A 17,688-nucleotide genomic window follows, 5' to 3' on the forward strand; every position below is an offset into this window, starting at 1 on the left:
GTATGATGCCTGTGCATAGTGATGCCCGTGATGCAGCTTCAGGTGACTCCAGAGGTACGACGAGAGTAGTTGTACGTGTTTGCTCGGTGCAGTGTTCAGTTGCCGTGATATTTGCAGAACACCCTACTCTGCTTCCTTCCATGAAGCAGTGGGGAGCGCCAGGTCATGCCAAGCCCCTCTCTTTGCAAAATAGCCCAAGAGAGAGGGATGCTTTTGGGTTTGCACATTCTTTAATTGAAAAAGGCTCCCAACAACTTAATACCCAACTGCTCTTTTGAGCTGCTGTTCCCTTAGGTGGAAGGAGTAAATGCTCAGCACCCTTTCCTCTGCTTCTGCGTGTGACTTTGGTCAGCAAGAAACTTCTGCTCCCTGAACTTCTGAGTGAAACCAGGTCCTCAGGACAGGAAAGGGGAACTCCTTAACGTACTGTATAAAAGCACATTTGTACGTCTTGTTAGGCAAAGGAATTCCTGGCCGTACCCAGCCCTGAGTAAATAGCCCGGGAGAGGCGGCCGAGGCGTGACGGCCGGCTGCGGTTGGCGAGGGAAGGCACGCGGCGTGGGAGCCCGCGGTGCAAAGGGAACCGTGCTGCGTTTTACAGAAGTGGTAGTGTGTCGGCAGAGAACTGTCTGGTGCCTAAAGCTGTGCTCAGGGTCTCTTGCCACAAGGACAGAAAATGCAGAAAGGTTTTCTTCAATCCATAGGTAAATTTTCCTGTTACATCATGCTTTGCAAGCTGCTTGAAAATGGTAAGTCTTAATGACGGGAAGTAATCCATTGGCGTGTTTTGCTGATGTGATGTTTAGCTTCAAATTGTGGACAGAAAAAAAAAAAAAAACCAAACCAAAAACCTCCAGAAGTTTTAAAATCCACTTCTAGAGGATGCGTAACATAAGCTCCAGGAAGTTTCTACCTATAGGTTGCCCGCCCTTGCAGCTCCCTGGCTCGGTGAGTTGGCAGAAAACCAGGCAGGGTTTTCCTTGGATGGCTCCGATAGGAGCGTGCCTGGCTGAGCACCTTGTTCAGGTGTCTCTTGCTGCATAATTCATAAAAGGGGATTGAGAAACTCCCTTGCCAGCAGAGGTAAATTTTCAGAACCTAGAGAAAACTTCAGACTGGGGAGAGGGGGAGATGTGGCTGGCTGGAAGGTGCTGCCCTGCAGGAGGGTGGGTGCTGCCGTGCGAGGGTCTCTGTGCTTGGTGGAGTAAAAGAATTTGCAATGGTTGTGCCTGTTGACAGCTTGTGCACCTTCTTGCTATATTATATTTAACTTCTGAAAACTGTAGACCTTAAATACGGGGAAGGAAATACCTAAAAGGCTAAAATCCAGCCTCTGTGTATTCATTTTATTTTGGAACATCTCAAATACTGGAACTTTTTTTTGCAGGAATACGGCTTTGTCATTCATGATCTAATTAAAATGCTAAATATACTAGCTTTTGTGCTTAAGGAAAATATTTGCTTCTGGATGTGGTAACTTCCCTCTGCGGGATGGCCTTATTTTTGTCAAGAGTGCCTTGTTGTAAAGGTCAGAAGACGGTGACAGTCTTCCCTCCGATCAAACAGGCGCAGGCGGACGTGGAAAAAGTCTCTCTTAGATTGCTCTTTGTGGGATTTTTGTACAAAAACACACAACGACCTGGCACAGGGATATGTAAGCTTGCAAGAAACTTACTATTTGAGTTCATATATAATAAGTAATACCTAAGTCATAAATAAGCAATATATAATTATGTATTTAAGAAGATATTTCCCATGTGTTCAGTGACCGGGAGGTAGCTGGAAGACAGCCGGCAGTCCCTGCAAGGCCGTGCCTCCGGTTGCAGCGGGCTCCTTCGGTGGGTCGGTGCGGATGTGCACGGCAGCGTCGAGCATCACGCAGGGCTTTCATGGCCTCGGCTTTCGTTACCCGTGGCGATGGCTCCAGTTTTGTGAATGCTTTTTGCCGTTCAGCACTCCTCAGTGTTACGGATCGCGTATAAATGAGTCTGCCCGTGTCACGGAGCGGGATTGTGGCAGAGTGGATTTTTATTGTGATGACTTTAGCCCAGGCAGTGTGCTGAACGTGTTCTTCCTTTTGGCTAAAATTCAAGCTTCTCCCCACCCCAAGCTGCTCTCCCACCCTTGGACATCCACTACAACGAAGCACGAGAGATATGCAGAGTGCACCGTAGCTAGGCGTGATGTTTCAATTAACTGTTAAATTCTTCAGACTGGGATACGACCTAATTAAGCTTGAAGAGCGTGCTTGCCCCAGGTGAATAGAAAGCCTGCCTGTACAAGCACCAGGGCACCGACCGAAAATTACGTTGTATCAAAGGAAAAGCTTAATTTTAGCCCTACAAATCTAAATGGGCTATAGCACCTTCAGCAGCCTGTGGATGTGGGTTTTTGTGTTGCGGGCTATTAGCAAGTTAAAGTTAATAAAATCTGCGATGTGGAGATGGTGTGGGCGCCGCCGGGCTCGTCAGAGCCGTCCGTGCCCACTTCACAGCAGCATTTCGGGAGAGCAGGCGAGGAGCCGCTGCGAGCTCACAGTGCTGCTTGCTTGGCAGAGGGTCACGAGGAAGTCCCGAGCACTATCCAGGAGTGGGATTTTTGGAATTGTCCTCGTACCATCCTCCATACTGGCAACAGCTGGTCATCATAGGCATGATGGGCGTCCGAGGTCCCTGGCACCAGAGCCCAGCCTTTCCCATTGCTACCTTGGTTGGCAGGAAGAGTCCACAGTCAAGTGCCATGGATATTTTTTTTCTCTATTATGATTTTTTTTAATTCCTATTTTTTATTTTATTTCTGTTGTCATCGGCATGCATCTCTGACCTGCTGAAGTACCCATGGACCTCAAACTCTGGTCGATTTAATGGAAAAGGCAAAACCATCCCATGCTGCAGGAAGCCAAGAAGCCACAAGATGTCCCAGATGAAATGTCCAAGGCCTTCGGCATCAGCTGGCGTACAGCTGTCCCGGCGCACTGCGTGCTCCGCAGCCACGGCGGCCAGCGCTTGGCAGGCTCCTTCGGACGAAGCACCCGTCATTTATTGTGCTTTTTTTGTTACTTTGTGGTATTTTCATATGCATTGAAGAAGAGGGCTTGAAGAGCCAAGCTGTGACTTCTGAAAGTCTCTCTGGGCAGATGATGGAGGGAAATAGCCTGTTGTATTTTGCTAATTGGCTCTCACTTGATGAACTTCTGTAATGGCAGGAATCAGTGTTTGGTATAGCAAAGTTTGGTATTTTTGTGGAAGTATTGTCTTCTTTTTTGCTTTTTTTTTTTTTTTTTTTTTTGTAGCTCATTCCTTAATCTAGAGCAAAACAGGGATGAAGCTGGAATACCTGGGTGTCATTTCAGGGTTGAAATTACATTTTGGAGTGACATGTCAGGGTGCAAAGCATGGGGAGCTTTGGCGAGCACCATGTGCGGGTGCAGCATCTCACTGCTGCCTCAATCGCTTAATTAGCCGGAGAGCGTGAACTGTAACGGTGCTCTTGATAGCGATTTCCTAGAAGCCAGTGCTCAAGGGCTCTGTCTGTGTCAGTTATTATTATTCCAATTTCTCCTTGTAATTGATGCAAGTTGTTTAATTACCAATGCCGTCACTTAACACGAGGAGCTATGAGGTGGTGTTAAAAATTTCAGCGCACCAAAGCCTGGTACGCTAATACACGTGGGAGACAAGAACAAGAATTAGAAAATATTAACAGCTGGTCTGCTTGGATGTGCAGCAATTCGGCAGGATTTTAATGTGAGTAATCGCTTGGAAAGGGGATGTGGATTGGCATAAGGCAGGGACCCACGAGCTGGCCGGGCTGGCTCAGGTGAGCTTTTGAGCACAGACCTTTGCTTGTCCCTCGTCATCGGGGAGCGTGGCGATGCACTCTGTGCTGCTGTAGCAGCATTTCTCTGGACAGGAATAATTTGTGTGAACTGAAATCTGTACATTGTTTCAGAGTCAGATCTTGGCTTCCCTGGTTTTACTGCAATTTAATTGACCGTGCTGGTAAGAGCTGGTCACTGCCCTAGCTGCTATGTTTAAAAACAGGAAAAAATGTGGCTTGGTATATTCTGTGTCAGTCCAATAGCAAATGCTTACTATTTGATACAATATATAGATTTTTAAATATTTATACAAATGTTCCATGAAGTAAGTGCACACATAGCTACATTGCAGTTGTGGTAGAAGTCAAATCCGAGCTGGGTTGATGGTATTGCACTTGCTTTTTTTTAATGTAGATCTTTCCCTCACCCCCTACCCCATAGTTAACTAACGTATGGTAACTAACGTGGAAATTTAATTATATTTCCTAACTGATGAATGCCCTAGTCCACATGGATCACTTCCAGTGGACAAAAATAATTCAACTAATAATGGCACTAAAGAGCGAAGTGATGAGAACTTAGTAGAAGCATAAATATTTAAGCTCTTTTTTCAGGTGAAGTTAAACTGAATTCCTGCACCGATGGCTTTCTGTGCTCTGGGGATTCTGCAGACAGGTGTGAGCTGGATTCAGCTCTTAGGGGTGGCATTCAGTACATGTGTGTAGCATGGGCTGCAGTGGGAAAGATCTGCATTTCTTGCAGGCTTTTGCAAGACAGAAGTGGAGGAGTTGCTTCAAAAGGTTCTTGGATGATGACGACAGTTTGATGTGGTGTCCCTGTCGCCTACTCTTGCCACCTCCTTTAACAGCAGAAGACCCTTGGGCAGCGCTGTGCCTCAGCTTGACTCACTTGAGTAAGGCAATGTATGTATAAGATGTGACACGAGTCCGAGGGCTCCTTGCAATGCCACCACGAGCTGGCAGGAGATGTTTTCGGGATAGCAAGGAAGGTTGGTGCCTCTGGACAAAGCGTTGGTCTCTGCTCAGCTTTGGTGGCTTGCAGTGGTCTGCAAATCCTGTGCCACCAGGTTGCTGCAGAGAGGGTGGTTGGCCCCAGCGCATCCCCACTGCCTGCTTGGAGGGACCGTAATTCATGGCGGGGGCAGTTTTATTTTTGTTTGAGCAAAACCCAACCAGAACAGCTTTTCTTGATAGCTCGTTTGTGGCAAAACTCTTTGTTTCCAACAAGTACTCTGTTAATATCAAGTATTACAGTAAATCGACCGAAACACTTACTGGAGGGAGTGCCTTTGTCCTGTGGCTGTGGGGTGGAAACGCAACAGCAAAATAACTTGATTTATTGCTATCACCTACAGAACATTGTCCACGCAGTGACAGCCCTTTCAGTGACTTGTAATGACTTTAAATGATGTGAAAACGGAATAACAATGTTGGCTGGGGAGGCAGCTAAGCTGTAGTGTGCAGGATGGCCTCCCCGGGCTGACAGCTCTGGGGACCCCAGTGAGGAAACTCTCTGCAGCTGCTGTTGCGTAGAGAATAGTGTGACCTGCAGATGGATGCTTTTGCCGGTATCTTAAGCTTCAGAAAAACAAATACTCCCTCAAAATAACATGAAAAAAAAAAAAATAAACTTCCACTTCTTCCTGTTTTTATAGTTCACTTATTTCCTCAGTGTCATGGTTTTGTCTCCAGTACTGTAGATTATTAATCTTCAGAGGATCAGGACCTTCATAGAAGTATTTCCTGTACATGTTTATCTGTCTCTTTAACAAATTAGTATCTACTTGCTCTCTTCTGAATTTTCCTGCAAATAGTAGCAAAGTCTCCCTCAGTAATAAGGCTTTTTGCTAGGAAAAAATATCAAGATGAACCACTGCCAGGGGTTAAAGTACCTTTTGTATGACTTAGTCAATGGCATCCTTTAGGACATCTGCAAGTAGCACCGAATTGCAGAGGTCACTATCTTTGTGTTGGTTTTGGCGAAGCATTGTTTCGGCTAAACTTCACTTATTTGGTCGTAAGTGCATCTGGAGGTCTCATGTCCCAGTGTTAGCTAGACTCCTAAAAGAGGGATGCTGCTACGTCTGGAGCTGGTTTTGAGGCAGCTACGGATTTCCACCTAATTTATTAGGTGAGTGTTGGCCGTTAGTCAAGGGAGAGGTGCCCGTTCTCTACGTCCAGCTCTTGCCTTGGCTCGTTACAGCAGGATGGAGGCAAGCTTTTCAGTAACGGCTACAAACTTCTCTTACTTTTAGCTAAACTCAAGTTCAGTCTTTAAATACGTGGATTAAATCCAGGCATTTAAATACATTCCTCCTAAATTGTGCATGCATGCGTGTGGTGGATGGGGACTCAACTCCCAAATTCTCCATGGACTCATTACAGCCCCAGCGCATCTGGACAGGCCGAAGCAAGGATGTGGTTTCTCCCTTGTACCTCAAAAATGATGGCATGCATCGACCACGCATCTCCAAGGGAGAGCGCTGGGTTGGGATGAGGAGCTGGCTTTCCCACCTTGGCTTTCTGTTTCGGATGGAGCTGTCATAGTCTGACTCTGTCACCGAATCAGCTGACTCTGTGTGTGTTACACCGCCCGTAACTCAACGCTGCTGCTGGATTGCATCAATATCCACAGTGTCTTCACAGCGCCGGCGTGGTGGCTTCTCCAGGGCTGTCCCCATGCTGGAGGAAACACGGGTTGGGCACCTGCCTCATCACGGTGGTAGCGCTAATCAAAAGGCATCCCTGCCTGAAAAAGCAGCTTGTGGGTCCTTCAAGGCATAATCTTTTGAATTGCCCCTTGCCCCACCTTGCAAATTAATATTGGAAATAGCACTTGGTCTGACTCAGAAAGGGTTGGGCGGGTGTTTTTATTGGTGGTGTCATTTTTGTTGGTGTTTTGGGTATTGTTTTGTTGGGGTGTTTTTGGTGGTGGTGTTGGTTGTTTGGTGTTGGTGTTTCTATTTGCAGACAACTTGACAACTTGTGATTTCCCATCACGGTGTGAATTGTTTAGCAAAGCGTGTATTCAGCTTGCTTTAGGGCAGCGCACGCGTATTCCTCTCCCTTAGCACGCTGAAACGCCATCACTATTTTCTCTGAATATTAATTTCTAGCAGACAACAAGGCCTTGCAGGGCAGTCTGGGCACATCGTGCTTCTGCTGCTGTCTTGACCGGGAGGCAAAACATCCCACTGGGGTGCTGGGTGCGGAGCTGCCCTCCCTTTGCACAGATGCAGCAGGGACCCATCTCTTCCTTTCTAAAATGTCTCCTGCTCCAAGGTATGAGTGGACATGGCAGCAGAGGAGGTAAATCCGAGGCAGGGAAGCCAGAAACTAATATAACCGGATGAAACCGCCTTAAGGAAAAAGAAAACTGTTTGTAGATGGGGTGTTGGAGGCTAATTGTGCAGCTCCTGTTGATTTTGCATCTTTGGTAAACGGGAATTAAAACCCCAGTTAAATCTGAGTTCAAGGGGAGGAATCAAAAAATAAGCCATTTTGGACTGAGATAAACACTTGCGGTTGCATTATCACCCACTGAACATGCGCAGAGTGGTGGTAACGCGGCTTGAGATGGTGGCAAACAAGTGGGAAGGTGTGTGTGGGGAAATCTGGGTGTATCTTGCTTCTTCCTCCCTTCTGGACATTACCTGAATTTATTGGGGGTGGGCAGTGTATAGTATAGACGGGGCTTTGCCCAAAGACAAAAGGTATATGCCTGCTTTCCACAAATCTCCAGCAAGAGGATAATGTTGCTTCAGTAGTCACTTCTTGATGTTTTTAGGTGGAGTGTTGTGGGCTATTAAACAAATAGACACTCATAAGCTGTTAGTAGGTATTTTCTAAGCCTAGCAATTTTTTGGTCTTGCATGGAGCATTGGTGTCGTGGTATTCCTTGATAAACCCAGAAGGTTTGAGATTGCAGCTGCCGGCTGATATCGAATGCACCAAAACCCCTGATGGAAACAGGGTGAGAAGCTCCTTCACCATCTCTGCTGCAAAAAGGAGAGATCATGGGAGGCTTCAGTCACCTTCAGATATGCAAGAGGACGCCGCTGTCCCTCGGCAGACATGCCCAAAACTGAACCTTTTTGGAAGGAATTGGCATGGCAACACGAGCGTGCAGCACGTCGAACAACTCGCCCTTAAATGTCGGAATGAGAATATAGGATGAACCTGAGGAGATCACCCCCGACTGGCTTCGCCGCCGTATGCAAACAAGATCGCTCTTGCCCGTGATCTGTTCAGTGGGCACTTCACACTGCCCTGTCTTCTAGCGCTTAACAGATCTGCCTGTTGAAGTGGAGCCTAGGAAATAAAGCCCCGAGAGGCAAGCGACGCTTCTGTGACCGGGCGAAGGACGGTTGTAGGAAGAGGCACGCAACTGCCGCGGCTTGAGGAAACGCTTGTTTGTTTGTGGTTTTTCCAAAGCCCTTCAGCTCTGCGCCGGCAGGGCTGTAAACAGGAAAGCTGGCCGCAGGGAGAGCGAGGGAGAGCCCGGGGGATGAAACCGAAGGCGGCGGTGGGAAATCTCTGGCTGCTGCGGGACTTGGGTAATAATGCTGGAAAGCTGAATAGGAGTTGGTGCTGGGTGTCCTGCCCCGGGGGAGGCATGGGGGGGGGGATGCCTGTCCCGTGTCATTTCTGTCCTCCAAAAGAGGCAGGCAGCGAGGATTGCTATCCTGAATGAACCATAAAATAATTCCTGTGCTACTAAAAATGAAAGCAGAATCATAAGCATTAATCATCTTCCTATAAATCTATAAAATAGCGGCTTGTTCCTAAGAGCGCTGGAAAGAGCTGGACAAGGTACATTTTAAGGGCAAGATAATGTTTTACTAACGCTTACAGGAGAAGCAAAGTGATCTTGAAAATTTAAGCTGGTTAGCTTCAGTTAGCCCCCAGCAAAACGGGGTTTTGCTGAAAAAAACCAGGCTGAACAAGGTGCAGTCAGCGTCAGCTTGAGTCTCGACTTGGAGCTGGTCAGCACGGTTTAATGCAGGTTTTCAGTGGATTTAGAAATAAAGGTTATCCTGTCGTGGGGCTTGCCTCTGGTCTGCTGTACCTTGCTGCCTTCGCAGGTGCTTTTAGCGTGGGGTATTGAGCCCTGGTATGAGGGCTTTGCGAAAGATAACGACAGCCGTCAAAGAGAAAAGGATGATTTGAAATCTAGAAAGAAGAAATTGGAGAAGGCAAGAAACTGGATATATTTGTCTGGGATACACGTAATTAGTCTGAGTGTACTTGCATGGGAAAAAAAATTACCCTACGGAAAGGGAAAGCAAAGATGGCAGTGGTTAGAAGTTGAAGATGCACATTTTAAAAAAATGTGTATATTTTGAGGGGGATGTTGTGGATCCTTCATCACTCGATCTTTTGCAGGTGAACGGAATAAAGCATCTGTGAGACTCAGCAGTCTAAAGTTGAAACAGAAGTTTTACTTGGCTGGTTGTTCCTAAATCAAGCTCTTCAACATACGTTGCAAGCGATGGGTTTTCTGGAGGTCAGAGGTGCAGATCCGTTCGTGGCAGTGATTGATCGTGGCTTGTGGAGGCCAGGAGCCCTTCGGGCAGGTGACTTGAAAGAGGCGGTGAGCTCTGCTGTCTGGCCAGCCTAGGAGGTATTGATAACCAGTGCAAGAAAAACACAAATTCAGATGTAAACCGTGGGGAGGCAGGACATCAAAAGCATCTCCCTTTGAGCTAAGAATTTAAGCATGGAAAAAAGGGAGGAGGAAGGTCTTGGGTTTTTACTAGCTTTTTTTTTTTTTTTTGTAACCAATGTTTTTTTTATCAAGAAAGTTAAAATATGCAGCCTGCTTCTGTGATGATCAATTCCATGTCACGTGAGTAAAGTGAAGTACAGGGATAGATTTCCTGGAGTGTATTACAGCTGTTTGTTCAGGTATCAATTAGGAGCTATGGAGGAAGGATTTAATTAGAAGAAAAACACACGAGGCTTTTCCGGCGTGGAGGAGCTGGGTGCATGTCATTTGTGTAACCTCTTTTCTGGTCATGGATGTTTATTTGGAGTCAAGTAAGTCGCTTTCAGCAGCTTTCCTTTGATCTGTCTGCAGGAAAATTGAATCCACATGGCCTCCACACAGAACCTTCCTGCATCCTGGATGGAAATACCCGTCTGTGCTGGGGTGGTTTTTTATTGTCATCCATATGTACAAAGGTCCATTCATCTATGAGAATGACACGTCTGTCCGAGGGCTAAGCTTTAAAACACCCAAAAAAGAAAAATGGTTGTTGCACCTGGAGATGGACTCTTTAAACCAAGACATGGAGAGCTGCCTTGGTTCGCACGGTTTGATGGCAAAGAAGCGGTGCCTCCAGCTCGCCAGGCTCGCTTAGCATCTCTGTAATTTATAAGTGGGTTGTGCCCTTGCCTAGGACCTGGGATTGTACTGCGTGTAACGGCTGGGAGCCAAAGGGATGCCTGTGCCAGGCCAGCTGGGATGGTGCCCCCCAGCCTGGGCCCAGAGCTGCAAAGCGATTGCTGCTGGGTGTTAATGGTGAGATGCTCCCACCCTGCTGGTGGCTCCCAGCTTGCTGGAGACAACTGCAAAGGGGAGGAAGAATGCATCCTCTGTTTGAGAGAGGATGGTGTCTGAAGGGGATTAAATACTGCAGCTTTCCTCTTTCTTTGGTTTTACTGATGCACTGGGGGTGCGTTTGTGTTAGGAAAGCACCGTGCTCAGTGATGGTTAACGTCAGTGTGAAGTCTCGATAGAGAAGGGCAGAAGCAGAATCGAGCTGTGCCTTGACCAGACCTGCTCCCCCATGGGCTTTTAGGGACCATCCATCCCCCCGTGGACTCCTCAGCGGCTGAAGCGCTATTCAGCCGGATATTAATGCTGCCTTGCCTTTGTGCTAGCAGAGGTGTGCTGCATGGCAGAGCCCTCCTCCCAGTTTCATGGAAAATAGGGAAAGCATGGTAATGGGAGGGAGGGAGGAGCATTGTAGTGCTCCTGAATATTCAGGAGCCCTGAGCATATCACAGAAAGGTTGAAGTCATTCCTAAGGATCAGCTTTTCTCTCCTTTTTCCTATTTCTGCTCTACTTCCAGCTCTTCCTTACAACGTGACTTGAATGAACACTGTACTTGAGAAAACTCTGAGTAACAAGGACAGCATGAATGAAAGGGGTGTCTGAAGTGCTGGGTAAAAAGCTACACTGAAAATGTCTGTAAAGTCTTTTCTTTGGGGTTTTGAGTTGTTGGGGTTTTTTTTGGTTGGTTGGTTTTTAAATTAAAAAAACAAAACTGAGACAGGCATCCTTCTTTACCCCTGAGAAGGCACAGTAAGCAATGTTAAGGCAATATTGCTGTAACAACTCTTGAACACAACACCTGAGGTAGGTTGCCTGGTGTTCCCAGATGAGACGCTACAAGGTTTGGAGTGTGCTATACAGACCTGGGGCTGCAGGTGCTTGGGAACCTACACTGCACTGCAGTTACATGCTGAAACATCTTTTTGCTTCTCGTTCACATCTGGTGCACAAGCTGTCAGGGCTTGGTCCAGTGCACGCCGTTAATTTTGTGCTGCAGAAGTTCAGCCCATTAATATGACTGGCATCAATGAGGTGACTGAATTTCATTCTCTTCATCACGGATACTCCAGCAGCTACAATGAAAACGAGCTCCTGTTGCTCCAACCAGTCTCAGCTCTTTGAACCGTGCTTGTAGCTGGCTGGCAGGCAGTGAAAAGCAGATCTACCGCCTTGTTGGTTCTCCAGTTGCAATGGTTACTGTAGAATCTTAATGGCAAAACCCAGTAGCAGCCTGCATCCTGCTGGAAACGGGGGAAAATGGTCATGTACTGGAGCAGCCGCTCACCTGTCCAAGCTAAGAGATGCACGGAAGCTTTGGAGCACTGTAGCACCAAGCTGGTAGGGATGGCTGTGCTAAGGTGTACTGGACAGGGCAGTATTTATGGCGGAAAATAATCATAATAATTAAAAAATAATAATGCGGTAGCCTTGCCAACCCTGGAGCTGATGTTTGCTTAGCCTTAAGTTTAAAGAACCTTTGCAAAAGCGAGAACCCAAGCAGTGATTTGGCTGATGTTCACGGCTCTCTGGTGACTTGGTATCTACTTCCCGTAGGAGAAAACCCTTGGGGAGCAGGGCTTGAAGCCAGCTGAGTGAGGTGGTGGTTCTTTTTGACTGATGCAACAAACTCTTGGTGTAGACAGAAGGCCAGGGCTTTATTTGCATCTGTATGGATTGAGCACACAGTAACATTTATAACAGAGGGCTTTTCTGTGTCTGGCATTTCCACAGGCAGGGTGTCTCCCTGCCTGCTCCCGATCCTGGCACACCGGCAGCTTTGCGGAAAATACCCAAGTCGTGGCTCGGCCCCGTTGCGTGAGCCAGGCTGCCCTGTGGACCTGTGTTAGCTTTACAGCGTGGTGGCTTTTCTGTGTAAACTGCTCTTGAGGTGTGCTGCTGGAACCGGGTTTGTTAATGCTGCTCCTCTGTGTGCCGCCTTCTGTCGGCACGCGGTCCCGAGTCTGAGAGGACAGCGCCGGGCTGAGCTGTGGGGCCAGGGCAAGGCAGGGAAGCTTTGGGGAGATGTAACCACTCAAACTGTTTCAAAAACATGATTACAACACAGCTTATTCAAAGATAGTTTTGTCTTACACTGGGAGACTAATTTCATCTTCCCCCATCCCTTGGGAGAAAAACTTTAGAAACTGGACTTGCAGTGAAAAGCACCAGGTTTTCCATTTTTCCAGCTGATGTTGCTTTGGATGTGTGCTGACTTCTGGCTGGAGACAGCTGAGGACAGAGCTGGTGGGTGCTGTGTCAAGCATTTGGGAGGAAAAGCAAGAGGAAAGCAAGGCAGCGCATCCTGGCACATCTGGGTAGGGTGAGTTGTGAACTGGGGATGTGCGATTAAAAAAAAAAAAAAAAAACACCAACAAAAAAAACCCAAAACAAACCAACAACCCAAACCCCCAGACTTTTTTTAGTTACTTGTATAGCATTGGTGCTCTGCCTGGCTGAGGAGTTACCCAGTGGTCACAAATGCATTCCTGCCTGTATGGAGTACCCTTTGCCCGTTAAATTCAGGACCTTTTAATGGCTGTGTACTGAAATAGGGTGACAGCAGCTGTCCTTTGGTCCCACTACAACAAACTTAAAGTGCTGCACGTTCCCTGCAGTGCAGACTGTAGCTTGATTCCATTGTCCTGACAAAATCCAGGGAAGCTGCAGATAGGTGCCTACAGCAAACAACTGCTGCTGTCCTGGTGGCTTGGGATGTCCTCGGCATCCTCCGTGCAGCCTGGTGTCTGCGCACGGAAGCTGGGATCAAGCCTTGGTGGGTTCGAGCTCAGCGTTTCTGTCGTCCAGGCTTGATGTTTTCAAGAGTGTGTGTGATTTTGGGGTGGTGACGTCTGCAGAATGGGGATGCAGCTTCCCTAAAGGATGCTTGCAGGAAGCATCACCTTGGCCGCTTTTCTCCATCCTGGGGAAAAAGGGATTTATTTTTTTTTGCCCCAAATTGAGGTTAAAACAGCTTGGATTTAAGGAAGGCAGAAGCAGCTGAGCCTGGAAACTAAACTTAAATTAGCTGTCTTCCTCCCTCCTGTCTAATCATCAGCATAGATCAGTTCAGAAACTGGGCAAGTATTTTTAGAAGCTGCTTTTAGAGCCCCAGTGTCACAATTTTTATTCTTGTCATCGGTGCCGAGGCAGCTCTTGAGCAACATTTCTGCTTTAAAAAAAAATAATAATGAGAGGGCATTTAGGGATGATCATATAACTTTGGAGGGGGGGGACACTCTGGCTGAGCGAGGAGTGAAAGCGGGTGTGAAGGTGTTTGAGCCGCAAGTTTTTGAGACCAACCACCCAAAATGAAGCTCGTGGGTAGGGATGTTGCTATGTTGGCGCTTGGGTTGGGTGGGCAGCCTGCAGAGGTATATGGGATACGAAGACCTATAGCTGATGCTTATAAATATCAACTTGTTGCAAAATGGAAGTGTTTAAAACACCGTTAAAAGCTGTGATGGAGATTGGCCCGTCGGGAGGCAGAGTGCTTCCTGCAAGCCCGTGGGGTGGTTTGGACCCTTGGTCCCAGCGCTGCGTTAGCAGCTTTTGGGGAATAAAGTGCAGCCGGGGTTGCCGGAGGCGATGACGCCCGCGCTCAACTTTGGACCTGTTTGCAGTCCTGGGTGAGCGGGCGGCGTGCCCGCCGGTCTGGTGCAATCTCTCGGCAGCGTGTTTGCTCCGTCAGCTGCTACTAAATGCCCCCGTTATTAGTTTATGGTGGTTGTGTCGAAATTTTTTTTAATTTTTTTTTTTTCTTGCCTGTAACCGGGGTGGGGAAGCGAGGATCTTTGCGGTGTGAGCGCTTGTGCTCTCCCCAGACGGAGGATGTTGGGAATGAGTAATGGTCCGGCCAGGGCTGTAATATGCAGAATACCTCTGGGATGACTCACCCGGTACAATGCAGCACATCCCTCAAGGAGACTGAATCACACATGGGGGGAAGCCGCTGGCTCGGCAGCAGCCAGCTGGGACACGGGGCAGCCAGCACCGATCTGGAGGCTGGTGGTGGCAATGATGGTAAAACGGAGCAATCGGGGTGTAAAATGTAGAGGCGATGGCATCCCCCAGCAGGTACGTGTGTGTGTTCTCACCGTGTCTAATTTCATATTTTTCACTCTTGGCTTTTTTTTTTCCTTCACCTCCCCCCATCTGCCCCCACAGCCCTTCTGAATCTTTTCTAAACCCGCATATAATTCATCAGTAATTGTGTATGAGGTCTTCTATGAAACACAGGCGCTCTTTTTATGGTTGCATATATGTTTTTTTCAGAAGTAATGGTTTAACGTGTACCCTCTCTTAAATACTGAGAGGAAAATAGATGCTGCCTGGGAAGCTGCTTCCCTTGATGTCCCTCTCCATGGACACTTTATGAGGTAGGGGGTTAAAGAGAGGTGGAAGGCAGAAATCAGTGTGCATGTTGGTTTTGATGTAGTTATTTTTTTATATTTTTTTAAACGCATTTACCTGGCAAAAGATAAAACCCCTTTAGATTGAGACCACAATTATCCTGCTTGCTCCCTCCCCTCTTCTGTGATATAGATTCAGCTGGAATTGAGTCACAGAATTTATTTTTTTTATATTTGCAAAATATTGTCTGCCCTTTGTAGTTGCATCATACGTGGTGCAGAGAATGTTTACAGGGGGATAAATATAGTTGCATTCTCCACTGATCAAAATGGAGGAGAGCGGGGGGAAACTGCAGATTGCCTAGGGTGAGCAATTTCGGTTGGTTTTTTTTTTCCACTTTTCTTTGTAAACTTGGCATTTTCCAGAAATGGTGTGTATCTGTATGTGTGCGTATGTAATTATTTTTATGTTCCGGAGAGTCATTGATTCTGTAGCTGAAGATTAGTACCCCTTGAGTTATTTCCACTTGCACTGTAACGGTGCTGCGTTGGGACGGGAACCGCTGGAGCTGCGAAGCGGGATGTTACACAGGGATAAGGGGACACCTCATCTGACCAGCGCGTTTGGTGGCATTGCGGGCATCCTGGCGGGCTACGGCATGACGGCGGAGACTCATTGGATGGGGAAGAGGGACATGTGGAATTAGCGTCGTCTTGTGAATTGAATAGATTTCTCCATTACATTCCTCTGCGATTTTTGGCGAGCAGTATCAAACCTCTAGTTTCATTTTACAAAACAAGGAAGGTGATGAAACTTACAAAGCTGGAATGCAGTTGGTGTGCTTGTTAGTTTTCTTATTTTTGCTAAATATCACCTTTCATTAGCTAACGTAGGATAACAGTACTGGAATGTTTATGGTCAGTAGATTTTAGAAAAAAATTAGTGTTGAACTTGGTTGTGGCGTCTTTTCAGGGGTGTGGGAAGGATTCAAATCAGGATGTGGATCTCATGCGACTACCTGTTTGGCTGGCTAAGCTTTTATGTGATTTTTGCTTATCTTGCATGTGATATAAAACAAATACCATCTGTCATGCAATAACAACTTCCTTTCTCATTACAGTAAATGATAGTACTAATTAGCTTTCCTTGAAATCTGTTAATAGTTTGTAACCTTGCACAGAAATAGGACTTCGGTGTGCAGCTCTAGCCTGTACTGTATGCTGGCTTAGATGAGCTGCAGGGCAAATTATTTGAATGTGTTACCTTTCTGAACTGATACATTTTTTTTGTTGTTTTGCTGCTCCTTACAACTTTCCAAGACATGCTGTTCATGTGCAGCTATAACAATTTATAGCAAAATTAATCCCTTAAATTCAAAGAACACCTTCCCCCCCCCCCCCCCCTTTTTTTTGGTTGGGTTTTTTGGGGTTTTGTTTTTTGTTTTTTTTAATAAAACCCAGACCTGTAATTTGCCATCACTGACAAAACAGCTGCCGGGCACCCGGCAAAGCTGTAAGGAGGCTGGTCCTGAGCAAACTCAAGTCTCCATTGAGACAGAAGTTTGCTGTGATATTTTTTAAGAGGTTTCATTAAAGCGTTGTTCATTAAAAAGTTTTGTCAGTAGTGTACATCCTGGTGGTGTCATGACTGTCTTTTAGGAGCAAAAAACCCGTGACTTGGCTATTTTTGTAGCAAGGTTTGCTGGGGGGTTCGATGGCTTTAACACGTTTCGACAACACGTTGCATAGATGCTTCAGTACATCCACGAGTAGTGACTTTTTTTCAGTGGTGTTCGCGTAGTAAGCTAATTTCTGGGGATAGCCCTTAAAATCTGTGTGCTTGAGCTGCCTCAGTGGATCTTTGCTGGCCCGTCAGCTTGTTTGCAAGCCTGGTTTTTCCCCCTGAAAAGCCACTTGCCAGTTTGTTTGGGGTTTTGCCCACATGTGCGGCACTTTGGGGGGCTCGTCAGGCAAGCCTGGCACGGGAGGGGAGGTTGTGCTGCCCGAAAAATAGGGTTTAGCCCATGCAGGGCTCAAACAGCCACCCCTACAGCTGTGCAAATAGCGGTTGTGTTACCCTGCCTGCCCCAAACCCCGCTGGTTTTTAACACTTTTTCTTTTTTTTTTTTTTTTTTTTTTTTTTACATGCTTTTAATAAGGAGCGAGGGCCAAGGGCCCTGGCTGCAGCAGCAAATTGCTGTCGTTGGCTAGTTTGGTGCATCCAAATTAGTTGGGATGTTGCATTGGAAAAATGCGCTGTGAGAGTTACTCTTGCAGCAGAAGCTGATGCTTTTGTCTGTCACTTTACATATTTTTCCTTCTGTTTAATATATTTAAAAGAAATGAATATACATAATTTTTTTTTATGTCTACATTCTATATATACATTATATATATAGATACGTATACATACATATATATAAAAATACATATATTTAAAAAATTAGTTTTCCAGGTACTTCCTGGAAGGATCCGAAATATTTATGGGATTATGAAATCCCATTTGAGCAAGTTAGGATAGAGCTGTTTTCTCATAAACTCAATAAAATGAGCCTTAAATGTTTAACGAACGTTTTGGTGAAAGGATTCCTTTGTTCCTCGTTGCCTCGGTGTTTGAGGGAGATGTGGAGGCGGGCGGCTGGATTGTGCAGGTGTCTTGGTTTTTTTGCGAAGTCCTTTTTCTTCTGAAAAAAAAACAAACAAACAAAACTGGTGTTAATCTTTCCTACGGAGAGTTTTCGGATGGGCTGTAGCGCTGGGAGCAAAGCCAGGCTGGCTGGGCACTGGCCGTGGAGGACCCAGCCACTCTTTGTTCTGCCCTTGGGGCTGCTCTACACCCAGGAAAGGCATCAGGGAGTGAAAAATAAAATCAGAAGGCAGTAGTTCGGGTTTGCTGCAGCCTGCTGGAGCGGTGTTCCTTGTGCGAGGCCACGTGTCCT

The 17,688-nt window shown here is 46.7% G+C and overlaps 1 protein-coding gene across 5 annotated transcripts in view; it reads left to right on the plus strand.

The window, feature by feature from the left end:
- SPRED2 (sprouty related EVH1 domain containing 2) overlaps positions 1 to 17,688 on the plus strand; it is a 65,691-nt gene that overhangs the window by 13,564 nt on the left and 34,439 nt on the right. Inside the window, exons 1-2 of one of the 5 annotated variants that reach the window (XM_080388269.1) lie at positions 427 to 14,474; positions 14,673 to 14,776. The exons of 3 other annotated variants lie outside the window; for them this stretch is intronic. In XM_080388269.1, coding sequence (XP_080244395.1) covers positions 14,772 to 14,776 — 5 coding nt within the window. In that variant the 5' untranslated portion in view covers positions 427 to 14,474; positions 14,673 to 14,771. Of the gene's footprint in view, positions 1 to 426; positions 14,475 to 14,672; positions 14,777 to 17,688 lie in introns of those variants that run through there. One more of the 5 variants, XM_080388268.1, reaches the window with a different exon arrangement.

Source organism: Falco punctatus (genome assembly GCF_963210335.1).
Source record: "Falco punctatus genome assembly, chromosome: 5".
Taxonomy (NCBI): domain Eukaryota; kingdom Metazoa; phylum Chordata; class Aves; order Falconiformes; family Falconidae; genus Falco; species Falco punctatus.